The 26,903-nt window shown below is 53.2% G+C and overlaps 2 protein-coding genes across 2 annotated transcripts; both read right to left on the minus strand.

Moving 5' to 3' along the window:
• Positions 1 to 1,307: 1,307 nt before the first annotated feature.
• On the minus strand, positions 1,308 to 24,427 carry LOC116956563 (uncharacterized). The gene is made up of 6 exons (XM_076054469.1): positions 23,023 to 24,427; positions 21,751 to 21,846; positions 14,628 to 14,861; positions 12,618 to 12,640; positions 4,321 to 5,138; positions 1,308 to 2,027 (listed from the first exon to the last, which is right to left on the minus strand). Exons 1-6 carry the CDS (start codon positions 23,023 to 23,025, stop codon positions 1,477 to 1,479), a joined length of 1,725 nt encoding a protein of 574 aa, XP_075910584.1. The 5' UTR covers positions 23,026 to 24,427; the 3' UTR covers positions 1,308 to 1,476.
• Positions 23,202 to 25,083, minus strand: LOC116956564 (E3 ubiquitin/ISG15 ligase TRIM25-like). Its single transcript, XM_076054540.1, has 2 exons — positions 24,544 to 25,083; positions 23,202 to 23,214 (listed from the first exon to the last, which is right to left on the minus strand). Exons 1-2 carry the CDS (start codon positions 24,990 to 24,992, stop codon positions 23,202 to 23,204), a joined length of 462 nt encoding a protein of 153 aa, XP_075910655.1. The 5' UTR covers positions 24,993 to 25,083.
• Positions 25,084 to 26,903: the final 1,820 nt, after the last annotated feature.

Here is a 26,903-nt window from a genome sequence, read left to right on the forward strand (position 1 = left end):
CAAATTAAGCAATCATTGGAAAGATGTTCTAAATCGAACCAACATTAAACTAATTTTCAAAGGTACAGTAATTTTTTTTTCAAGTAGTGGTATCCCAAACTTTCACAGCTGCTTATTTCTGTCCACACCAACATTATGTAAACTCCCCCCCCTCCCGCGCCTGGTCCATCGTGGTCCATCATGTACCTCCTATGTACATCATGCTAATTTTTATGCTAATTCCTTTGTCAAGCGTTTTGTTTCCTCCCACACAGCTTAAAGGACGCGACCTGGGCTTGGCTGTTTTCACTCCAACGCTGTCCTCATGACAGCACGGTCCCTTCACTTGATGAAGGCCACTTGTGTTGTGGCCGAAACGTCGTGATTTTTGTTGTTTTATTTTTTACCTACGTGGTGACGTTACCGAATAGAACCAAAGAGTAACCATCGCTCACCAACAAAGTAGCGGTGACAACACCACGGCGCTTGTGCCAGGCTAGGTGCACTCCGAGGGCACGCGAAGTGTCGAAGGCTCGCTACTGCCAGGAGGTCATGGAACAGACCCAGGTGGGATGGGTTGACTGACTGAGGTGACTGGCCGAAGCACCACCTCACTCAACCGCTCCCACCCTCGCTCCACCACTCGACTCCACCCCAGCTCACTCCACCCCAACTCCACCCCAGCTCACTCCACCCCAACTCCACCCCCACTCCACTCCACCCCCACTCCTCCTCCACTCCTCCTCCACCCTGCACACTCACCCCACTCCAACAGACCACCTCCACTTCACCCCTACACCACTCCACTCTACCTCCCACTCCACCCCCACTCCACCCTCACTCCACCTCCACTCCACTTCACCCCTACACCACTCCACTCTACCTCCCACTCCACCCCCACTCCACCCCCACTCCACTCCACCCCCACTCCTCCTCCACCCTGCACACTCACCCCACTCCAACACTCCACCTCCACTTCACCCCTACACCACTCCACTCTACCTCCCACTCCACCTCAACTCCACCCTCACTCCACCCCCACTCCACCCCCACTCCTCCTCCACCCTGCACACTCACCCCACTCCAACACTCCACTCAACCTCTCACTCCATCTCCACTCCACCCCCACTCCTCCTCCACCCTGCACACTCACCCCACTCACACACTCCACCTCCACTCCACTCCTACTGCACCCTCTCTCTACCCCACCTCCACTCCAGCCCGACCACCCACCACCACCACCACTCTGCACCTTGACCGAACCGCCCGTCCCACACCACGCTCACCACCACCACCGCCACCGTCACCACCGCCACCACAACCAGCAAACCAAACCACCATGGTCCCCGTCCCGCTCCCCCCTTTCACTCCCCTCTAGGAGCCCAGGTTGAGCACCATCACCGAGTCGTCGTTACGGTTGATGCCAAGCGCCGGGTAGAGAGGCTCCGTGAATCTGTGCTGAAACGCGTGCAGCCCGCTCCCCCCTTCCACTCCCCTCTAGGAGCCCAGGTTGAGCACCATCACCGAGTCGTCGTTACGGTTGATGCCCAGCGCCGGGTAGAGAGGCTCCGTGAAGCTGTGCTGAAACGCGTGCAGCAGCTCCATGCAGTCGGCGTCGTAGAAAGCCAGGATCCCCGCGTCCCAGTCCAGGAACACCCCAACGGTCCTGAGGTTCCGATTGGCCCTCGCCCCGCCGCCGGGCACCCTGGCGCCGTTGTGACGCGCCACGCAGGCCTCCCGGTCCTTCTCCAGGCACCACGAGACGGCGGGGGCCGCTCCGAGGCCGCAGGAGTCGCTCGGCCCCTTCCTCGGCGCGCTGCCGTAGGCGACCCCGACGGTGCACCACCGGGCCCACTCCACCTTGACCTCCCAGTAGCGGCGGCCCGAGAATTGGCTCTGGGCGGCGAGGACCTGCGGGCAGCTGTCGAAACGCTCCGCGTGGGGCGCCAGCTGCTGCGGGTAGGCGACGCGCTTGGCCGAGCGGAGGTCGCGCGAGAGCTGGAGGCGAGGCGACGCCGAGTTGGGGTTCAGGGTGGGGGAGAAGCCGTCTGTTGGGGGTGGGGGGGGTGACAGCAGTGATGACGGTGGTTGGGATCGCCGTCGTGATGATGGTGGTGACGAAGGTGGTGATGATGGTGGTGATGGTGGTGGTGATGGTGGTGATGATGATGGTGATGACGATGGTGGTGACGAAGGTGGTGACGATGGTGGTGACGATGGTAGTGATGATGGTGGTGATGATGGTGGTGACGGTGGTGGTGACGGTGGTGGTGATGATGATGGTGACGATGGTGGTGATGGTGGTGGTGACGGTGGTGGTGACGATGGTGGTGATGGTGACGATGGTGGTGATGATGGTGGTGATGATGGTGGTAACGATGGTGGTGATGATGGTGATGATGGTGGTGACGATGGTGGTGGTGATGGTGACGATGGTGATGATGGTGGTGGTGACGATGGTAGTGATGATGGTGACGATGGTGGTGATGGTGACGATGGTGGTGATGGTGACGATGGTGGTGATGGCGATGGTGATGACGATGGTGGTGATGGTGGTGGTGATGGTGACGATGGTGGTGACGATGGTGGTGATGGTGGTGACGATGGTGATGACGATGGTGACGATGGTGGTGATGGTGACGATGGTGGTGGTGATGATGGTGGTGATGATGGTGATGATGGTGGTGACGATGGTGATGGCGATGGTGATGACGATGGTGGTGATGATGGTGGTGACGATGGTGGTGACGATGGTGACGATGATGGTGATGATGGTGACGATGGTGGTGATGATGGTGACGATGGTGGTGATGGTGGTGGTGATGGTGGTGGTGATGATGGTGGTGATGATGGTGACGATGGTGGTGATGATGGTGACGATGGTGGTGACGATGGTGACGATGGTGGTGACGATGGTGGTGACGATGGTGGTGATGATGGTGACGATGGTGATGGCGATGGTGGTGACGATGGTGGTGATGATGGTGGTGACGATGGTGGTGATGATGGTTACGATGGTGGTGATGGTGGTGGTAATGGTGATGGTGACGATGGTGGTGATGATGGTGGTGATGATGGTGGTGATGATGGTGGTGACGATGGTGGTGACGATGGTGGTGATGATGGTGGTGATGGTGGTGATGATGGTGACGATGGTGGTGATGATGGTGACGATGGTGGTGACGATGATGGTGATGGTGGTGGTGATGGTGGTGGTGATGGTGACGATGGTGGTGATGGTGACGATGGTGGTGACGATGGTGGTGATGATGGTGACGATGGTGGTGATGATGGTGACGATGGTGGTGATGATGGTGATGATGGTGGTGACGATGGTGGTGATGATGGTGGTGATGGTGGTGATGATGGTGACGATGGTGGTGACGATGGTGGTGATGATGGTGACGATGGTGGTGATGATGGTAGTGATGGTGGTGATGATGGTGATGATGGTGGTGACGATGGTGGTGATGGTGGTGGTGATGGTGGTGGTGATGGTGACGATGGTGGTGATGGTGACGATGGTGGTGACGATGGTGGTGATGATGGTGACGATGGTGGTGATGATGGTGACGATGGTGGTGATGATGGTGATGATGGTGGTGACGATGGTGGTGATGATGGTGGTGATGGTGGTGATGGTGGTGATGATGGTGGTGACGATGGTGGTGACGATGGTGGTGATGGTGATGATGGTGGTGATGGTGACGATGATGGTGATGACGGTGGTGATGACGATGGTGGTGACGATGGTGGTGATGACGATGGTGATGACGATGGTGGTGACGGCGGTGACGGTCGTCGTCGTGACGAAGAGACGGCAGCGGATGTGTTCTAAGGTGGCAATGGTGACGATCACCATGACGATGGTGTTGACGATGTTGACGATGGTGGTGATGATGGTGGCGGTGGTTAGGACGGTGGCACGTGGGGTAAAGAGCAGGCAGCGGATACACTCTACGTTGGCAATGGCGTCGTAATTAACACAATTATCGTCGTGAACATCATTACCATCTTGATTTAAAGCTTTCGTGACCGCAGGGATTCATATTCTTGGTTCTTGCGGTAAAGTCACCACCGCGTAGAAGGGAAACAATAAAAAAAATAAAAAAAATATAAAACAATACAATTCTCAACCTGATGATGATTGCCTGTGTTGCAGTCGAAACGCCGCGGCAATTTTATTGCTTCACATTTTTATCGTTTCATTGTTACCCTTCTACGTGGGGACCCTAGCGAAAGAACCAAGAACATCGTTATCATCGTTCGCCATCGTCATCGTCATCGTCATCGCGATAAACGTCGTCGATGACGTCGCCGCCGTCGTCGCCGTCAACTCACAGTTCATAATGAGGTCGTTCCTGCTGGGGGGTTTGGCAACATCGAAGCCGGATGCGACCCCCTGCGGCTGCTGCTGCTGCTGCGGCTGCTCCGGCTGCGGCTTCGCCGGCACCGGGAGTCGCGGTCGCTGGTTCCGGTTCTGGTTCTGCCCGACCGCGACTCTGGGCAGCAGCGGCGGCGGCGGCGGCGGCAGCGCCGGCGACGGCTCGGAGGGCCCCAGCGGAATCACGTAGTCCTCGTCGGGCGCCGCTGCGGGCCGCTGAGGCGGCAGCGTCGGCTGCGGCTCGCGGGGAACCATTCTGGGCGGCCTCCCGTCCGACGGCGGGGCCTCGCCTGGCATTGGAGGCGCGGCCGGGAAGGCCCTCTGGTGCTGCATCGGGGCTCGGGGACCGGGCGGCGACGACGGCGGTGGAGCCGCTGCCGGGCGCGTGGACGGAGGGCCAGGGTTCAGCATCAGCTGGTTGAGTTTTTCTCTGACCGCCGAAGAAGAGGAGGAGAAGGAGGAGGAGGAGGGGCGATGTTGCTGCTGCTGCTGCTGCTGCGAGGCCACTCCTGAGGCCATCGACGGCCCAGCCGCCACGCAAGGTCGCGACGAAGGGGAGGAAGCTCTTGAAGCAGCACCAGCAGCAGCAGCAGCAGAGGAGGAGGAGAAAGAAGCAAAATGAGCAGCCATAGGAGGAGCGGACGCAGCAGTCGCGCGAGATGCCCCGCAGGAGGCGAGCATCTCGTCCAGACGCCGCTCCAGCGGCACCACCGTCACCAGCGAGAGGCTCGGGCCCTGCGGGGGATCCATGGGCGTGGCCACGAACTCCGCGATGCTGCAGGGAGACACGCGGGCGGAGGAGGTTGTGGCGGGGGGGGGGGGGGTTGGTGGAGGAGCGGGGTAAAGTGGGTGGGGTGGTGGGTGGGTGGTCATTGGGGGGTGGGGCTTCAACTGGATGGTGTGGGTTGAGGATCGAGCGATGTTAATTCTGTTGAATGCAAGCGATGTTGGTCGTTGGTGGCTTTCGCGATGAAAAATTATAAGCCAGATGAAGAAAAACATTTTTTTTTTAGTTTTTTTTTCAAAGGTTTTGCTTAACTTGATTCATCTTCTTTGGTGCTTTCGGTAAAGTCACCGCCACGTAGAATGAGAATAAAATAATAAATTGATAAAAAATAAAAATAACGCGATAAAATTCTCACGACGTTTCGGCCACAACACAAGCGGCCTTCATCAGGTGAAGGGGACGAGACTGTCTGGTAGGACAGCGCTGGAGCTTGATTCCTCTGTGTTGTCGTGGGTCAAATCTTGTAATCAGAATTCCGCCCACTTCCCGTTGTCCAATCAATCCCGCATTTTGCACACGTACTCAGATCCTGGTGACAATTAATCAATTAATTCGCTACTTTAAAGCAATTTACATTTTGTATTGACGCCTTAACAGGTCCCTGCAGGGTGGGCTGGTAGGACAAGTCTCTGCGCTGTCTATTGCTGATTTTACACCCAACAGCACGAGATTTCACTTCGTTAAAGTATTGAAAGGGGACGGACGGACGGACAGACACATTAATCTATTGCAGGCTGGTACACTCAGTTCACAACTTCCTTCCTACCAGTATAAAGGATGTCAGTGACAAGAGAGTGATTCTCAATGACGTCACTCGCGCGGTTAAATAAAGGATGTCAGTGACAAGAGAGTTACTCTCAATGACGTCACTCACGTGGTTAAATAAAGGTTGTCAGTGGCAAGAGAGTGACTCTCAATGACGCCACCCACGTGGTTAAATAAAGGATGTCAGTGACAAGAGAGTGACTCTCAATGACGTCACCACGTGGTTAAATAAAGGATGTTAGTGACAAGAGAGTGACTCTCAATGACGTCACTCACGTGGTTAAATAAATGTCAGTGACAAGAGAGTGACTCTCAATGACGTCACTCACGTGGTTAAATAAAGGATGCCAGTGACAAGAGAGTGACTCTCAATGACTTCACTCACGTGGTTAAATAAAGGATGACAGTCACACGAGATTTCACTTCGTTAAAGTATTGAAAGGGGACGGACGGACAGACGGACGGACGGACACATTAATCTATTGCAGGCTGGTACACTCAGTTTACAACTTCCTTCCTTCCAGTATTATTTATGTATATTTATTTATTTGCGTGTAGGTCAAAAATGCCGCGGTCCATAAACTGTGGAATCGGCTCGCGAACAAAGCAGGCCCCATTGGCATACTTTCTCGACCGTGAGTTAAACGAAGTTGCCAATGAGACCGTTGTGTTTTTAAACAGAAACTCTTTTTTTAAAGGAGTTCATTTAAGTTATAGGAATAGGTTTTTACCCTTTTAACTGGCACAAAAACTGACGCCTTTATTCAAGGCGTCATGTTTGCAATAACCACAACACAAGCAGTCAAAATGCAAACAAAAAAGAGAGACAACTCTGATAATGATATTGGCACTGTCCTTGAATTTGATTGGTCCACACCAGAGACGGCTTTTCTTAGAGCCCTTTAGTCTCCATTGGTGTTGGACCAGAAGACGCCAAAAGGCGTACAACTCAAAAACAGCGCACCATCAGAGTTATTGAGGGCTCGGGGTGAGCATTTACATTATGAGACCTCCTTTGCCAGTAACAAGATATAGTTAAAAGGGTAAAACCTATTCCTATATCTTGTTACTGGCAAAGGAGGTCTCATAATGGGTGCCTCTGCGGGTGTGTATGCTTTAACTTTTAACATAGCTATTTCTGTGACCAGTCACAAGCTAATCATTCAGCCATTTCAATGCTAAATTATATGCTAATTCCTTTGTCAAGGCGCTTTGTTCCTCTCACACAGCTTAAAGGCCGTATCTGAACGTGGCTCTTTCACTCCAGCGCTGTCCTACCAGACAGTCTCGCCCCCCTTCACCTGATGAAGGCCGCTTGTGTTGTGGCCGAAACGTCGTGAGAATATTATTGTGTTGTTTTATTTTATCAATTTATTATTTTATTCTCATTCTACGTGACTTTACCGAAAGAACCAAAGAAGTTAAATTATATTCTTGTTATTTTTCAAAAATTTTTGCCGTGGTTTTCACACCTGATGACGATCGCTTGTGTTGCAGTCGAAACGTCGTGAGAATTTTATTGTTTTATATTTTTTATTCTTTTATTGCTTCCCTTGTAACGTGACTTAACCAAGAATATGAATCCCCGCAGTCACGAAAGCTTTAAATCAAGAGTTCATTTAAATCAAAGACAATGCAGGTGTATTGTTATCAGAGCACGTTTTGTTTGCATGTTCACCGCAGGTACTGCGTGTGGTTAATTCAGCAACTTGATTCCTTGCGAAACGTTTCTGTGCTTGGTGTTTGAACATTCTAACACAATTCTAGATTTATATTTAAAGCTTTCGTGACTGCAAGGATTTACCTTCTTTGTGGTTCTTTCGGTAAAGTCACCACCACGTAGAATGAGAGTAAAATAATAAAATAAAACAATAAAATTCTCACGACGTTTCGGCCACAACACAAGTAGCCTTCTTCAGGTGAAGAAACAGAACTGTCTTCTGGACAGTCCTTCTGGACAGTCCTCTTTCTTCACCTGAGGACGGCTACTTGTGTCGTGGCCGAAACGTCGGGAGAATTTTATTGTTTTATTTTATTATTTTAGTCTCATTCTACGTGACTTTACCGAAAGAACCAAAGAAGACAGTTCTAGATTTGAAGCTTTCGTGACTGCAGGGATTCACACTCTTTGTGCTTTTTTTCGGTAAAGTCATGTGGGTAAAATACAATAAAATGAAACAACTAAATTGAATCACGACGTTTCGGAAGCAACACAAGCTTCCGTCTTCAGGTGGAACACTCACAGCAGGAGTGTTCCAGAATCGAGAATCGCTGCTGTGAGTGTTCCACCTGAAGACGGAAGCTTGTGCTGCTTCCGAAACGTCGCGATTTAATTTAGTCGTTTCATTTCATTTGACCTACGTGGCTTCGCCGAAAGAAAAAAAACACAAAGCGTATTCCAACACATCTCTTGCCGTTTGTTTTACTGCCAGGATGGGTAAAACCTCTTCTTATTTTTCATACTTTGATACCCGCACAAAAGGTATCCCATGGTAGATAGAGCTGCTCGCTCCGAGCTATGACAAATGTTCGTGCACGTGTGTCCGTCTTTGTGCCGTTCCGCCTTTTTGCGTTCTCCGGTCTGACACTGGTGGTTAGACAAGTCCCTCAAGAAGGCTGCTGCTGTCTCTGGTGTAGGGCCAATCGAGTTTCAAAGGCAATTCAACGTGCGGGCCTATTTGCCATTACAGCGAAGCCTTGGATTTGCGGGTGACTCGGCCTGCGAGTGTTTTGCAAGGCGAGCAGAAGTTTGCAGCTCAATATCAATTTGATAAAACGAGCGAGGGTCTTGCAGCACGAGTAGTGTAACGTGCAGACACGCTTTGTACTGGCCGAGCGTCACGTGATCACACAGCTGGTATACGTTGTGCTTGGACGTACGAGTGCTTTGGATTACAAAACACGTTTCCGGCACGAATTATGCTCGCCCATCCAAGGTTTTTTATTTTATTTTTCACCGTGGATTATCAGGGTCTGTTTGCATGTTCACGAGTGCCGCGTGTGTGGTTAATGCTGCAACGTGATTCCCCGTGAAAGTTTTCCATGTTGCTGTTTGAACATTTGAATAACAACTTTCTGCTAATTCTAGAGTTGAAGCTTTCGTGACTGCAAGGAACCACGCTCCTTGGTTCTATTCGGTAAAGTCACGTGGGTAAAAAAAAACAAAAGAACAAAATTCACGACGTTTCGGCCACAGCACAAGGGACCAGGCTGTCTTCGAGGAACAGCGCTGGAGTGAACACGCTGTCCTCCAGACAGCCTGGTCCCTTCACCTGACGAGGGCCGCTTGTGTTGTGGCCGAAACGTCGTGATTATTGCTGTTTTATTTTTTTTACCTACGTGACTTTACCCAATAGAACCAAAGAGTATAAACTCCTGCTAAATTTTTACTTGAAGCTTTCGCTACTGCACGAATTCATAGTCTACGGTCCTTTGGGTAAAGTCACGGAGATAGAAAAAAACATAGCAATGAAATAATAAAAAATAATAGCGAATTTATTTTTAAAATTATTTTTATTATTTTATTGTTATTTTTATTTTTCCTATCTACGTGACCTCCGCTGTTTTATTTCCGGAAAGGGTAAAAAGAAACCTTAATTCTTATTTTTCACACGGGGGTTTTATTGTTTTGGTCAGATTGTGTAAAGAATTACCGGCGGATCGTCGCGGCTTACTCGAATGCGTGAAAAAACGTTGCGCGTTTGTTGTTGTTGTTATTGTTACCCTCCAAGGCACGCAGCAAACCGGTTTAGTGCTGAACTAGTGAACGAAATCGGCCACGTTCTGTTTACGATTGGCAGTGTCGGGTGGTGGCGGTGGTGGTGGTGGCAGACGCTCGGCATTCGACACAGATGGCATGCCACGTCAACCCCTTATCAGTGCCGACCTTACTACGGACCAATTCAGACCGTTCGTGGGGAAGGTGTTTGGGTTAGTGTTGTGTTGTCACCCTCCACCACCTCGACACAGCCAGTAGTAAGGGTTGTCGTGTAAACCAAAGGCACCAATTAGTTACCAGTATAGTGTATAGTAGTGTAGTGTATAGTAGTGTAGTGTATAGTGTGGTGTAGTGTATAGTGTAGTGCATAGTGTAGTGTATAGTGTAGTGTGTAGTGTAGTGTATAGTAGTGTAGTGTATAGTAATGTAGTGTATAGTGTAGTGTATAGTAGTGTAGTGTATAGTGTAGTATGTATAGTGTAGTGTATAGTAGTGTAGTGTATAGTGTAGTGTATAGTGTAGTGTACTAGTACAGCACTAGTGTATAGTGTAGTGTATAGTAGTGTAGTGTATAGTGTAGTGTATAGTAGTGTAGTGTATAGTAGTGTAGTGTATAGTAGTGTAGTGTATAGTAGTGTAGTGTATAGTGTAGTGTGTAGTGTAGTGTATAGTGTAGTGTGTAGTGTAGTGAATAGTAGTGTATAGTGTAGTGTATAGTAGTGTAGTGTATAGTAGTGTAGTGTATAGTGTGGTGTAGTGTATAGTGTAGTGTATAGTGTAGTGTATAGTGTAGTGTGTAGTGTAGTGTATAGTAGTGTAGTGTATCGTAATGTAGTGTATAGTGTAGTGTATAGTGTAGTGTATAGTAGTGTAGTGTATAGTGTAGTATGTATAGTGTAGTGTATAGTAGTGTAGTGTATAGTGTAGTGTATAGTGTAGTGTACTAGTACAGCACTAGTGTATAGTGTAGTGTATAGTAGTGTAGTGTATAGTGTAGTGTATAGTAGTGTAGTGTATAGTAGTGTAGTGTATAGTAGTGTAGTGTATAGTAGTGTAGTGTATAGTGTAGTGTGTAGTGTAGTGTATAGTGTAGTGTGTAGTGTAGTGAATAGTAGTGTATAGTGTAGTGTATAGTAGTGTAGTGTATAGTAGTGTAGTGTATAGTAGTGTATAGTAGTGTAGTGTATAATGTAGTGTACAGTGTAGTGTATGGTGTAGTGTATAATATAGTAGTGTAGTATATAGTAGTATAGTGTAGTGTATAGTATAGTGTATAGTGTAGTGTATAGTGTAGTGTATAGTGTAGTGTAGTGTATAGTGTACTGTATAATAGGGTAGTGTATAGTGTAGTGTATAGTAGTGTAGTGTATAGTAGTGTATATTGTACTGTATAGTAGTGTAGTGTATAGTAGTGTAGTGTATAGTAGTGTAGTCTATAGTGTAGTGTATAATGTAGTGTATACTGGAGTGTATACTGTAGTGTATAGTAGTGTAGTGTATGGTGTAGTGTATAATATAGTAGTGTAGTGTAGTATATAGTAGTGTAATGTAGTGTATAGTATAGTGTAGTGTATAGGGTAGTATATAGTGTAGTATATAGTGGTGTAGTGTATAGTAGTGTAGTGTATAATGTAGTGTATAGTAGTGTAGTGTATAGTGTAGTGTATAGTGTAGTGTAGTGTATAGTGTAGTGTATAGTAGGGTAGTGTGTAGTGTAGTGTATAGTGTAGTGTATAGTAGTGTAGTGTATAGTAGTGTATAGTAGTGTAGTGTATAGTAGTGTATAGTAGTGTAGTGTATAGTGTAGTGTATAATGTAGTGTATAGTAGTGTAGTGTATAGTGTAGTGTATAGGGTAGTATATAGTGTACTATACGGTAGTGTAGTAAACTACTTCAGCCCACTGGTATGTTGGGGAGTAAATCCACGACATTTACAACGTGAGTACCGTGACCTATCGAAGGCAACAACATCAACAAGCATCATCGTCATCGCGAGATTGGCCAGAACAGACCTCATCGGTCACCCCGTGCCCCTTATACATCTCGACGTTCATCCTCCAAAGTCCCATCGCAATGGAGGACACACAAACACGTAGACACCAACATTGCTGTTGCCCCCATTGAAACGTCTGCACAAAAACACGGTCAAAATGCTCGGTCCAGTGACCCCGACACACGATTCTGCTTCACCAAGGGCCTTCATTGTGGACACAAACGCTATTCCCAGGCCGCATGAACGCGGCCGCACGTGCCACACGTGACAACACGTGCTGCCGCATGAACGTGACAGCACGTGCCATATGTGACAACACGTGCCACATGAACGCGACAGCACGTGCCGCATGAACGCGACAACACGTGCCGCATGAACGCGACAACACGTGCCGCATGAACGCGACAGCACGTGCCACATGTGACAACACGTGCCGCATGAACGCGACAACGCGTGCCACATGAACGCGACAACACGTGCCGCATGAACGCGACAACACGTGCCGCATGAACGCGACAGCACGTGCCACATGAACGCGACAACACGTGCCGCATGAACGCGACAGCACGTGCCACATGTGACAACACGTGCCACATGAACGCGACAACACGTGCCGCATGAACGCGACAGCACGTGCCACATGAACGCGACAACACGTGTCGCATGAACGCGACAGCACGTGCCACATGTGACAACACGTGCCGCATGAACGCGACAACACGTGCCACATGAACGCGACAACACGTGCCACATGTGACAACACGTGCCGCATGAACGCGACAACACGTGCCACACGTGACAACACGTGCCACATGAACGCGACAACACGTACCACATGAACGCGACAACACGTGCCACAATGAACGCGACAACACGTGCCACATAAACGCGACAACACGTGCCACATGACCGCGACAACACGTGCCCCGTGATGTATGAGCACGTGCCCGGTGATCTGAGCAACAGCTTTAAAAGCGTATCCGGGCTTACCTCTGCCATTCTTGAGTGCACTTCTGTAGCACGCACACACACACAGACGCGCAGACGCGCGTGTAAGATTCATATCGGGAATACTTTTGATGATAATAATTACGACGAAGATGACAACAATCGTGATGGTACAGCGTCATTTTATACAGACGTCATCTTGGCCAATTAATCAACACCAGCACCAGCACCACCACCACCATCACCACCACCAACATGACCACCACCAACATGACCACCATCAACATGACCACCATCAACATCAACCACCACCAGCACCACCACCACCACCAGCACCACCATCATCATCACCACCACCACCACCAGCACCACCACCATCACCACCACCACCAGCACTACCACCATCACCACCACCAACATGACCACCATCAACATCAACCACCACCACCAACATGACCACCATCAACATTAACCACCACCACCACCACCAGCACCACCACCACCAGCACCACCACCATCACCACCACCACCAGCACCACCACCATCACCACCAGCAACATGACCACCATCAACATCAACCACCACCACCAATTACTACCACCCCATCATCATAATAGAAGTGGGGGTAGGGGTGATGGGCAGGTGGGTGGGGGTGATGGGCAGGTGGGTGGGGGTGATGGGCAGGTGGGTGGGGGTGATGGGTGGGTGGGTGGGGGTGATGGGCAGGTGGGTGGGGGTGATGGGCAGGTGGGTGGGGGTGATGGGCGGGTGGGTGGGGGTGATGGGCAGGTGGGTGGGGGTGATGGGTGGGTGGGTGGGGGTGATGGGCAGGTGGGTGGGGGTGATGGGCAGGTGGGTGGGGGTGATGGGCGGGTGGGTGGGGGTGATGGGCGGGTGGGTGGTGGTGATGGGTGGGTGGGTAGGGGTGATGGGTGGGTGGGTGGGGGTGATGGGCGGGTGGGTGGGGGTGATGGGCAGGTGGGTGGGGGTGATGGGCGGGTGGGTGGGGGTGATGGGCGGGTGGTAGGTGGTGGCGATGGACGGGAGGGACGGGTTTGAGGTTTGGGGAGTTGTGGCGATGTGTGATGGTGGGCGGGGCGGGGGGGGGGGGTGGCGGCAGCGGCGTTGCACCAGGAGCGAGTGACTGGCGAGTGACGGGCGAGTGACGGGCGAGTGACGGGCGAGAGACTGGCGAGTGACTGGCGAGCGACGGGCGAGCGACGGGCGAGTGACTGGCGAGCGACTGGCGAGCGACTGGCGAGTGACTGGCGAGTGACTGGCGAGCGACGGGCGAGTGACTGGCGAGTGACTGGCGAGCGACTGGCGAGCGACGGGGCGAGCGACGGGCGAGCGACGGGCGAGCGACTGGCGAGCGACGGGGCGAGTGACTGGCGAGCGACTGGCGAGCGACTGGCGAGTGACTGGCGAGCGACAGGCGAGCGACGGGCGAGTGACTGGCGAGCGACTGGCGAGTGACTGGCGAGTGACGGGCGAGTGACTGGCGAGCGACGGGCGAGTGACGGGCGAGCGACGGGCGAGTGACGGGCGAGTGACTGGCGAGCGACTGGCGAGTGACTGGCGAGCGACGGGCAAGCGAGGGGCGAGCGACGGGGCGAGTGACGGGGCGAGCGAGGGGCGAGCGAGGGGCGAGTGACTGGCGAGCGACTGGCGAGTGACTGGCGAGCGACGGGCAAGCGAGGGGCGAGCGAGGGGCGAGCGACGGGGCGAGCGAGGGGCGAGCGACTGGCGAGCGACGGGGCGAGCGAGGGGCGAGCGAGGGGCGAGCGAGGGGCGAGCGAGGGGCGAGCGACTGGCGAGCGACTGGCGAGCGACGGGGCGAGTGACTGGCGAGCGACTGGCGAGTGACTGGCGAGCGACGGGGCGAGTGACTGGCGAGCGACTGGCGAGTGACTGTCGAGTGACGGGGCGAGCGACGGGCGAGCGACTGGCGAGCGACGGGGCGAGCGACGGGGCGAGCGACGGGGCGAGCGACGGGGCGAGCGACGGGGCGAGCGACGGGGGCGAGCGACGGGGGCGAGCGACGGGGCGTACCAGCAGGAAGGCGGCGTGCCCCCGCGTGCCCTCGAGCCGAGCGACCGCCGCCAGGGCCGCTCGGACCCCTCCCAGCGCCTCCTGGCACCTCGCGAGGCCCCGGGCCGCCTGGGCCAAGCCGCGGTCGCGCTCGCGGTCCGTGGCACGCAGGGCCTCGTCCCGCTCGGCCGAGATGGCCCGCAGGAGCTCCTCGTACTTGCCCAGCAGGCGCGAGCGGGCCTCCTCCGCGCGCAGCTGCCGGAAAAAGGTTGCCCCACGCGGTCCAAAGCCACTCCTGCCGGCCGATGCGTGCAATGCGATATTTTGTTCCCGGGCGGTGGGTGTGAAACGTTATTTTTCGAGTTTGTTACGCCTCAAAAGTACGGATTTGTGGCTATTATTAGTAGTATTATTAGTAGTATTGTTGTTATTGTTGTTGTTGTTGTTATTATTCCCCCACAAGCTTCGCTTTTGCGACCAGGATTTTCTAGTGAAGGATTTTGACACAAATGCACGCCGCACGTTTGCTGGGCTTGGCTGTCTTCACTCCAACGCTGTCCTCTGGACAGTCCAGAGCCCTTCACCTGATGAAGGCCCACTTGTGTTGTGGCCGAAACGTCGTGATTTTTTGTTATTTTATTTTTTTACTCTACGTGACTTTGCCGAATAGAAGCAAAGAGTGTGGATCCTTGCAGTCACGAAAGCTTCAAATCTAGAATTGACGATGGGTACATTTCTAAATTTCACTGTCCTGGTCACAAAAGCAAAGTTTGTGGGGAATAATAATAAAAATAATCATAATGATAGCGATTTTCTGCACCTTTGAGGCATAAGCAAGCGGAAAATAACGCTACCCAGGGGGTGAATTATTTATATATCCATCGATCGATCGATCGGTCGATCAATCGATTTGTTTCCCCCCGCAATTATTTTGCGGCTATCAGAAATGACGAAGACGCGAGAATGGGCCTTTTTGTATTATTTCTTTTTACACGGGCATACAAAGACGCACACACACACACACACAGGAAATCTCAGGAAGTCCCATAGATGCGGCTGCTCGACCCGAGCTGTTAATGCTTTCGTCACGGTGTTGTCGGCGTCGCTTAGCGAAATAGCACAAGACAGCAAAGCTGTCACGTCCATGGACAGGCGGGGCGGGGGGGGGGGGATGAGAGGGAATTTAGACTTAAAAATTTCGTGACTTGCAGGAATTCATATTGTTGGTTCTTTCGGTAAAGTCACGTCGACGAGAGAAAATAAAAATAAAAAAAGTAAAAAAATAATAAAAGCAAATAAAAAGCCCCCACACGAAGTTTCGATCGCAACACAAAGCACAGGAGAGGGAGGCAAAGCAAGGGATGAGTTGGAGGCGGGGCCAGGGAATGTTGGAGGCGGGGCCAGAGTAGGTTGTAGGAGGGGCCAGAGATGAGTTGGAGGAGGGGCCAGGGGGATGGTTGGAGGAGGGGCCAGGGATGAGTTGGAGGAGGGGCCAGGGAAGGTTGGAGGCGGGCCAGGGAAGGTTGGAGGAGGGGCCAGGGAAGGTTGGAGGCGGGGCCAGGGTAGGTTGTAGGAGGGGCCAGAGATGAGTTGGAGGAGGGGCCAGGGGGAAGGTTGGAGGAGGGGCCAGGGATGAGTTGGAGGCGGGGCCAAGGAAGGTTGGAGGCAGGGCCAGGGAAGGTTGGAGGAGGGGCAAGGGATGAGTTGGAGGCGGGGCCAGGGAAGGTTGGAGGCGGGGCCAGGGAAGGTTGGAAGAGGGGCAAGGGAAGGGTGGAGGAGGGGCCAGGGAAGGGTGGAGGAGGGGCTAGGTATGAGTTGGAGGAGGGGCCAGGGAAGGTTGGAGGAGGGGCCAGGGATGAGTTGGAGGAGGGGCCAGGGAAAGTTGGAGGAGGGGCCAGGGAAGGTTGTAGGAGGGGCCAAGGAAGGTAGGAGGAGGGGCCAGGGAAGGTTGGAGGAGGGGCCAGAGATGAGTTGGAGGAGGGGCCAGGGAAGGTTGGAGGAGGGGCCAGGGAAGATTGGAGGAGGGGCCAGGGAAGGTTGGAGGAGGGGCCAGGGAAGGTTGGAGGCGGGGCCAGGGAAGGCTGGAAGAGGGGCAAGGGAAGGGTGGAGGAGGGGCCAGGTATGAGTTGGAGGAGGGGCCAGAGATGAGTTGGAGGAGGGGCCAGGGATGAGTTGGAGGAGGGGCCAGGGAAGGTTGGAGGCGGGGCCAGGGAAGGTTGGAGGAGGGGCAAGGGAAGGGTGGAGGAGGGGCCAGGTATGAGTTGGAGGAGGGGCCAGGGATGAGTTGGAGGAGGGGCCAGGGAAGGGTGGAGGAGGGGCCAGGGAAGGTTGGAGGAGGGGCCAGGGAAGGTTGGAGGAGGGGCCAGAGATGAGTTGGAGGAGGGGCCAGGGAAGGTTGGAGGCGGGGCCAGGGAAGGTTGGAGGATGGGCCAGGGAAGATTGGAGGAGGGGCCAGGGAAGGTTGGAGGAGGGGCCAGGGAAGATTGGAGGAGGGGCCAGGGAAGGTTGGAGGTGGGGCCAGGGAAGGTTGGAGGAGGGGCCAGGGAAGGTTGGAGGAGGGGCCAGGGAGAGAGAGGGCGAGGTGGGGGAGGACAAAATGGCGGCCGAGAGTGGGAGCTGCACGTGCCAATAGAGAGACGGGGCCCCTTCCCGTGTGTTAAGCCTCTGTGCTTCTTGTTATACTACAATCACCTACACCACCACTAGTACAATCACCTACACCACCTCTACTACCATCACCTATACCACCACTAGTACCATCACCTACACCACCACTACCACCATCACCTATACCACCACTAGTACCATCACCTACACCACCACTAGTACCATCACCTACACAATCACCACTACTACCATCACCTATACCACCACTAGTACCATCACCTACACCACCACTAGTACCATCACCTACATCACTATTACAATCACCTACACTATCACCACTAGTACAATCACCTACACCACCACGAGTACAATCACCTACACCACCACTACTACAATCACCTGCACCACCACTAGTACAATCACCTACACCACCTCTTGTACACACCTACACCACCACTACTACCATCACCTACACCATCACTACTACAATCACCTACACCACCACTAGTACCATCACCTACATCACTACTACAATCACCTACACCACCACTAGTACCATCACCTACACCACCACTAGTACCATCACCTACACCACCACTACTACAATCACCTACACCACCACTAGTACCATCACCTACACCACCACTACTAGTACCATCACCTACACCACAACTACTACCATTACCTACACCACCTCTACTACCATCACCTACACCACCACTACTACCATCACCTACACCACCACTAGTACCATCACCTACACCACTACTACTACCATCACCTACAGCATCACTACCACCGTCACCTACACTATCTCTACCACCATCAGCTACACTATCACCATTACCACCATCACCTACACTATCACTACTACCATCACCTACACTATCATCACTAGTACCATCACCTAAACTATCACTACTACAATCACCTACAGTCCTACAACATCACTACCACTATCACCTACACCATCACTACCACCATCACCAACACCACCACTACTACCATCACCTACACTATCACTACCACCATCACCTACACCACCACTACTACCATCACCTACACTATCACTACCACCATCACCTACACCACCACTACTACCATCACCTACATCATCACCTACACCACCACTACTACCATCACCTACACCATCATTAGTACCATCACCTACACCACCACTAGTACCATCACCTACACCATCACTACCACCATCACCTACACCACCACTAGTACCATCACCTACACCACCAATAGTACCATCACCTACAATATCACTACTACCATCACCTACACTATCACTACTATCACCACCTACACTATCACTACTACCATCACCTACACCACCACTACTACCATCACCTACACCATCACTACCACCATCACCTACACCACCACTAGTACCATCACCTACACTATTACCACTACCATCACCTACATTATCACTACCACCATCACCTACACCATCACTACTACCATCACCTACACTATCACCACTACCACCATCACCTACACTGTCACTACCACCATCACCTACACTGTCACTACCACCATCACCTACACCATCACTACTACTATCACCTGCACTATCACTACCACCATCACTACTACCATAACCTACACCATCACTACCACCATCATCTACACTATCACCAACCACCATCACCTACACCATCACTACCACCATCATCTACACTATCACTACCACCATCACCTACACCATCACCACTACTACCATCACCTACACCTACACTACCACCATCACCTACACCATCACTACCACCATCACCTACACTATCACCACTACTATCATCACCTACACCATCACTACCACCTACACTATCACTAGCACCATCACCTACACCATCACCACTACTACCATCACCTACACTATCACCACTACTACCATCACCTACACCATCATTACCACCATCACCTACACTATCACTACCACCATCACCTACACTATCACTACTAGTACCATCACCTACACTATCACCACTTGTACCATCACCTAAACTATCACCACTACCACCATCACCTACACCACCACTAGTACCATCACCTACACCACCAATAGTACCATCACCTACACTATCACTACTACCATCACCTACACTATCACTACTATCACCATCTACACTATCACTACTACCATCACCTACACCACCACTACTACCATCACCTACACCATCACTACCACCATCACCTACACCACCACTACCATCACCTACACTATTACCACTACCATCACCTACACTATCACTACCACCATCACCTACACCATCACTACTACCATCACCTACACTATCACCACTACCACCATCACCTACACTGTCACTACCACCATCACCTACACTGTCACTACCACCATCACCTACACCATCACTACTACTATCACCTGCACTATCACTACCACCATCACTACTACCATAACCTACACCATCACTACCACCATCATCTACACTATCACTACCACCATCACCTACACCATCACTACCACCATCACCTACACTATCACTACTACCATCACCTACACTATCACCACTACTACCATCGCCTACACTATCAACACAAGTACCATCACCTATACCATCACCACCACCATCACCTACACCATCACCACCACCACCTACACTATCACTACTACCATCACCTACACCATCACCACTACTACCATCACCTACACCATCACTACCACCATCACCTACACTAACACTACCACCATCACCTACACCATCACCACTACTACCATCACCTACACTGTTACTACCACCATCACCTACACCACCACTACTACTATCACCTACACTATCACTACCACCATCACCTACACCATCACTTCTACCATTACCTACACCATCACTACCACCATCACCTACACTATCACTACCACCATCACCTACACCATCACTACCACCATCACCTACACTATCACTACTACCATCACCTACACCATCACTACCACCATCACCTACACTATCACTACCACCATCACCTACACCATCACCACTACTACCATCACCTACACCATCACTACTACCATCACCTACACCATCACTACCACCATCACCTACACTATCACTACCACCATCACCTACACCATCACCACTACTACCATCACCTACACCATCACTACCACCATCACCTACACCATCACTACCACCATCACCTACACTATCACCACTACTACCATCACCTACACCATCACTACCACCATCACCTACACTATCACTACCACCATCACCTACACCATCACCACTACTACCATCACCTACACTATCACCACTACTACCATCACCTACACCATCACTACCACCATCACCTACACTATCACTACCACCATCACCTACACTATCACTACTAGTACCATCACCTACACTATCACCACTTGTACCATCACCTAAACTATCACCACTACCACCATCACCTACACTATCAACAACACAACCGCCATTCGCCACTAAGTTACAGTGACGTCACCACGATGCTTGTGCCAGGCCATGTGCACCTTGAGGCCACGTGAAGTGTCGAACGCCCGCTGGCAGGAGGTCACGGGGCAGACCCAGGTGCCACGGGTCGACTGACTGAGATGACTGGCTGATGCACCATCTGTGCCCCCTACTGTGCCAACCTGCTGTGCTTTAGCCACCCGGCGCTCCGCTCGTTGTTGTGAGCGTCGCTCCTCTACCTCTAACTGCCCAGTAGCGTCCTTCACGAGCCTCCTCCACAGAGCCCGATCTTGACACTGCTGGTACCGGTCATCGGTAAGTCCTCTCAGCTCCACGTCCTCCTGTACCACATCACTCCATCTCTTCTCTAGCCCGGGCCGAGCCCGTGCCGTGCCCGTTTAGCCCCCTCGATCCGGCCGAACAAAAGCTGTTTTGGCATACGGTGGCTGGGCATGCGGGCTACATGACCCAGCCAGGAGCTCACCGATGGGACCTTGGGACCATCACCGACACTATCACTACCACCATCACCTACACTATCACCACCACCATCACCTACACCACCACTAGTACTATTACCTACACTATCACTACTACCATCACCCACACTATCACCACTACCACCATCACCCACACTATCACCACTACTACCATCACCTACACTATCACTACCACCATCACCTACACCATCACTACCACCATCACCTACACCATCACCACTACTACCATCACCTACACTATCACCACTACTACCATCACCTACACTATCACCACCACCATCACCTACACCATCATCACTACTACCATCACCTACACCATCACCACTACTACCATCACCTACACCATCACCACTACTACCATCACCGACACCATCACCACCACTACTACCGTTACCTACAGGGAGAGAGAGAGCGGGGGGGGGGGAGAGAGGGAGGAGGAGAGAGATGAGGACTTCACCACTTCCATTGCCTTCTCACTGTTCGTCTTTGCAACAGGGTTCGTAATAACGCAGCGCTAACCTCTGCACCACCGCTCCCCATGAAACCACCACCACCACCAACAACAACAACAGCGACTCCCCGTCTCACCTTAAATGCGTCCGAGGAGCGCCCGGCACCGTCCACGTACGAAGCCATCCACGTCTCGTGCGTCAGCAGCGTCTCCTTAAACGAGCCCAGCTGATCCTGCATCAAAGACAGAGGTCGCCCGTGTGGCCTCCGACAGGGCTGTTGGGGGCAAGTGCTGCTCGCGAGTAGCAGCAGCAGCAGCAGCGCCTATGAAGGCCGGCATTGTGGCATGCGAGGTGGTGGGTTTGCCAGCATCACGCACGCCCGCCTTGGTCTCCCACCGACCCATCCATCCACCAACCCATCCACCAACCCATCCACCAACCCATCCACCAACCCATCCACCAACCCACCCACCCACCAACCCACCCACCAACCCACCCACACACCAACCCACCCACTCACCAACCCACCCACCCACCAACCCACCCACCAACCCACCCACTCACCAACCCACCCACCCACTCACCAACCCACCCACTCACCCACCCATCCGCCAACCCACCCGCCCATCCGCCAACCCACCCACCCACCCATCCGCCAACCCACCTACCCATCCCCCAACCCACCCACCCATCCACCCATCCGCCAACCCACCCACCCACCCACCCGCCCATCCGCCAACCCACCCACCCATCCGCCAACCCACCCACCCATCCACCCATCCGCCAACCCACCCAACCACCCGCCCATCCGCCAACCCACCCACCCATCCGCCAACCCACCCATCCATCCACCCATCCGCCAACCCACCCACCCACCTGCCCATCCGCCAACCCACCCACCCACCCATCCGCCAACCCACCCACCCATCCGCCAACCCACCCACCCATCCGCCAACCCACCCACCCATCCACCAACCCACCCACCCATCCACCCACCCACCCACCCTCCCATCCACCAACCCACCCACCCATCCGCCAACCCACCCTCCCATCCGCCAACCCTCCCATCCACCAACCCACCCACCCATCCACCAACCCACCCACCTATCCGCCAACCCACCCACCCATCCGCCAACCCACTCACCCATCCGCCCACTCATCCAACCACCCGTCCACTCACCCTTCCACCCACCCTTCCACCCACCCACCCATCCTTCCACCCACTCACCCTTCCACCCACCCACCCATCCTTCCACCCACCCACCCTTCCACCCACCCACCCTTCCACCCACCCACTCACCCTTCCACCCACTCACCCTCCCACCCACCCACCCTTCCACCCAGCCACCCTTCCACCCACCCACTCACTCTTCCACCCAGCAGTCCACCCGCCCGCCCGCCCACCCACCATTCTGTCTGCATGCTCCTGGTGGATGGGCACCAGCTCGTGCTGGTCGTGCAGGGTGGTGCAGGTGGTGCCGCACAGCAGCTGCGAGTCGCTGCGGCAGAAGAGCTCCACGTGGCGCCCGTGCTCCCTGCACTCGTGCGTGCCCAGCCCCCCAATGGGGGGCACCAGCTCGTGCGCCTTCAGGTGGGGCACCTGCACCGGGAGGGGACGCGGGGGGGGGGGTGTTCGTTTAATAAAAAACAAACTAAGAAACCGAACAAGGCGGAGCGAGCCGCGGGGTGGTCAAATGGACGGGCGAGTTGGTGGATGGATGGTTTAATGGATGGGTGGGCGGTTGGGTGAGTGGGTGAATGAGTGAGCGGATGAGTGGCTGGACCGGCACGTGAGTGGCTGAATGAGTGGCTGGGTGGGCGGGCACGTGAGTGGCTGAATGAGTGGCTGGGTGGGCACGTGAGTGGCTAAATGAGTGAGTAGATTGAGTGGCTAAATGAGTGAGTAGATTGAGTGGCTGGGTGGGCACGTGTGTGGCTGAATGAGTGGCTGGGTGGGCACGTGAGTGGCTAAATGAGTGAGTAGATTGAGTGGCTGGGTGGGCACGTGAGTGGCTGAATGAGTGAGTGGCTGGGTGGGCACGTGAGTGGCTGAATGAGTGAGCGGGTGAGTGGCTGGGTGGGCACGTGAGTAGCTGAATGAGTGAGTGGCTGGGCGGGCACGTGAGTGGCTGAATGAGTGAGTAGATTGAGTGGCTGGGTGGGCACGTGAGTGGCTGAATGAGTGAGTGGCTGGGCGGGCACGTGAGTGGCTGAATGAGTGAGTGGCTGGGCGGGCACGTGAGTGGCTGAATGAGTGAGTGGCTGGGTGGGCGGGCACGTGAGTGGCTGAATGAGTGAGTGGCTGGGTGGGCGGGCACGTGAGTGGCTGAATGAGTGAGTGGCTGGGCGGGCACGTGAGTGGCTGAATGAGTGAGTAGATTCAGTGGCTGGGCGGGCACGTGAGTGGCTGAATGAGTGGCTGGGTGGGCGGGCACGTGAGTGGCTGAATGAGTGAGTGGCTGGGTGGGCACGTGAGTGGCTGAATGAGTGAGCGGGTGAGTGGCTGGGTGGGCACGTGAGTGGCTGAATGAGTGAGTAGATTGAGTGTCTGGGCGGGCACGTGAGTGGCTGAATGAGTGAGTGGCTGGGCGGGCACGTGAGTGGCTAAATGAGTGAGTAGATTGACTGGCTGGGTGGGCACGTGAGTGGCTGAATGAGTGAGTTGCTGGGTGGGCACGTGAGTGGCTGAATGAGTGGCTGGGTGGGCGGGCACGTGAGTGGCTGAATGAGTGAGCGGCTGGGTGGGCGGGCACGTGAGTGGCTGAATGAGTGAGTAGATTGAGTGGCTGGGCGGGCACGCGAGTGAGTGGGTAAATTACTGGGCGAGTAGGTGAGCGAGCGGGTGACCGACCGGCCGAGCGTCACCACCGACATCACAACCCCCTCCCTCCCTCACCCCCTCCCACCCACACACACAAACACCACCTGCCGGTGAGGCGCCAGGTGCGCCTCGCAGAAGGACATCTCGCAGCGAGCGCAGCTCTTGACGGCCGGGCGGGCGCCGCCCGGGCAGCGGTGGCACGGGACCACGCCCGCCGTCGCCGCGGCGACGCCGACGGTGACGGCGGCGACGCCCCCGTCGTAGACCCTGGCGTCCGCGTCACGGCGGGGCTGGCGGGCGGCCGGCCGCGCCCTGCGCACCTGGGCCACGAGGTTGGCCACGAGGATGCTCTTGCGCAAGTCGGGCTTGGCGGGGTAGGCGCGGCGGCACTCGGGGCACGTGAAGCCGCCGCGCGCCGCCGACTCCGTGCCCCAGTGGCGGTCGATGCACGCCGAGCAGAAGGTGTGGCCGCAGTTGAGGGTCACGGGGTCGACGAAGAGTTCGAGGCACACGGGGCACGTGAAGTCCCGCTCCTCCATGCTGCCGGGTTCCAGCATCGCCCGGTGCCCGGTGCCCGGTCGCTCGCTGCTGAGCCTGGCGGGGTCGATTGCGTTTTGGAGGGGGGCTGGGGGGCGGGGGGGGGGGGGCCCTGGGTGTTTGTTTTCTCGCCTAGGAGTCGGGGGGCGGGTGGACAACGAACTCATCATTTGAGCATTTCACTGTGTCATGACTAAGCCAAGCGTTAATAGGCACTGCATATTAACAGGTCAGCATAATGCGCTTACATTGTAGATAGTTCATTAACTGTGTGACTAACCCAACCGTTAATAGGCACTGCATATTAACAGGTCAGCATAATGCGCTTACATTATATATAGTTTATTAACTGTGACTCACCCAAGCGTTATTAGGCACTGCATATTAACAGATCAGCATGATGTACTTACATTATAAATAGTTCATTAACTGTGACTCACCCAAGCGTTATTAGGCACTGCATATTAACAGGTCAACATAATGTGCTTACATTATATATATAGTTCATTAACTGTGACTCACCCAACCGTGAATAGGTACTTCATATTATCAGGCCAACATAATGCGCTTACATTATATATAGTTCATTAACTGTGACTCACCCAACCGTTAATAGGTACTTCATATTATCAGGTCAACATAATGCGCTTACATTATATATAGTTCATTAACTGTGACTAACCCAGCCGTTAATAGGTACTTCATATTATCAGGTCAACATAATGCGCTTACATTATATATAGTTCATTAACTGTGTGACTAACCCAACCGTTAATAGGTACTTCATATTATCAGGTCAACATAATGCGCTTACATTAAAAATGTTAATTAACTCTGACTAACCCAAAACAATACGAGCTACTGCATAATCTAAGATTAACATGATGTACACGCATTATGAATAAACCTACTGATAATAGGTATCGCATATTCCCAGATTAACATACTGTGCACACATTAAGTATGTTCATTGACTGTTACGGCCCCAACCGATATAATAGGTACGGCATCTTCTGAGATGAACATGATGAGTTGTAACTTCTACGACTGCCTTAACCCCTCCTCCCTCTGGTCTTCACACCTCATAGTGATGCCATCCCCTTGACTCCATTTAAAACCGAAGCAGGAAAACTTCTTCAGAATTCTGGCTACCGCCTGAGGATGCCGGCTGTTGTTGTTGCTGTAATTGTTGCTGTCACGTTACTCGAATTGTAAATGTGTTGTAGTGGGTTTTAACTCTCTATCACACAACCGGTGTAGTGCTGAACTAGTAACTAATTGGCCACGTTTTGTTTACGTGACAGACCCCTTAACTAATTGGCTGTGTCACGCTACTCGGAGACTAAAAACCCACAACGTTTACACTTCAAGTCCGACGTTTCGCCAGCAAGCCCACAACGTTTACAATTCAACATATGAACCGGTCAGTGCTGAACTAGTAACGAATTGGCACCGCGTTTTGTTGACGTGACAAACCACTCAAGGCCGTAATTATAATAAATATTGGGGGGGGGGGGGGAACCCACGACTTCCTGTACACCAGGCGAGGGAGTTAACATCTCCTAGCCACCGTGATGATGATGATGGTGGTGGAACCCACGACCTCCTGTACACCAGGCGAGGTAGTCAACATCTCCTAGCCACCGTGATGATGATGATGGTGGTGGAACCCACGACCTCCTGTACACCAGGCGAGGTAGTCAACATCTCCTAGCCACCGTGATGATGATGATGGTGGTGGAACCCACGACCTCATGTACACCAGGCGAGGTAGTCAACATCTCCTAGCCACCGTAATGATGATGATGATGTTGGAACCCACGACCTCCTGTACACCGGGCGAGGTGGTCAACATCTCCTAGCCACCGTGATGATGATGGTGGTGGACCCCACGACCTCCTGTACACCAGGCGAGGTAGTCAACATCTCCT

This window comes from Petromyzon marinus, chromosome 66, assembly GCF_048934315.1.
Source record: "Petromyzon marinus isolate PM22_M1 ecotype Great Lakes invasive population chromosome 66, UKy_Petmar_22M1.pri1.0, whole genome shotgun sequence".
Taxonomy (NCBI): domain Eukaryota; kingdom Metazoa; phylum Chordata; class Hyperoartia; order Petromyzontiformes; family Petromyzontidae; genus Petromyzon; species Petromyzon marinus.

Excerpts from the sequence above, each read along its gene's own strand:
- LOC116956563 (XM_076054469.1), bottom strand. Across the intron at positions 14,862-21,750 it reads GCTCCTCGGACGCATTTAAG|CTGCGCGCGGAGGAGGCCCG; the intron begins GTGAGACGGGGA and ends TTTTTCCGGCAG. Across the intron at positions 2,028-4,320 it reads GAACGACCTCATTATGAACT|ACGGCTTCTCCCCCACCCTG; the intron begins GTGAGTTGACGG and ends CACCCCCAACAG.
- LOC116956564 (XM_076054540.1), bottom strand. The coding sequence starts at position 24,992 with ATGCTGGAACCCGGCAGCATGGAGGAGCGGGACTTCACGTGCCCCGTG.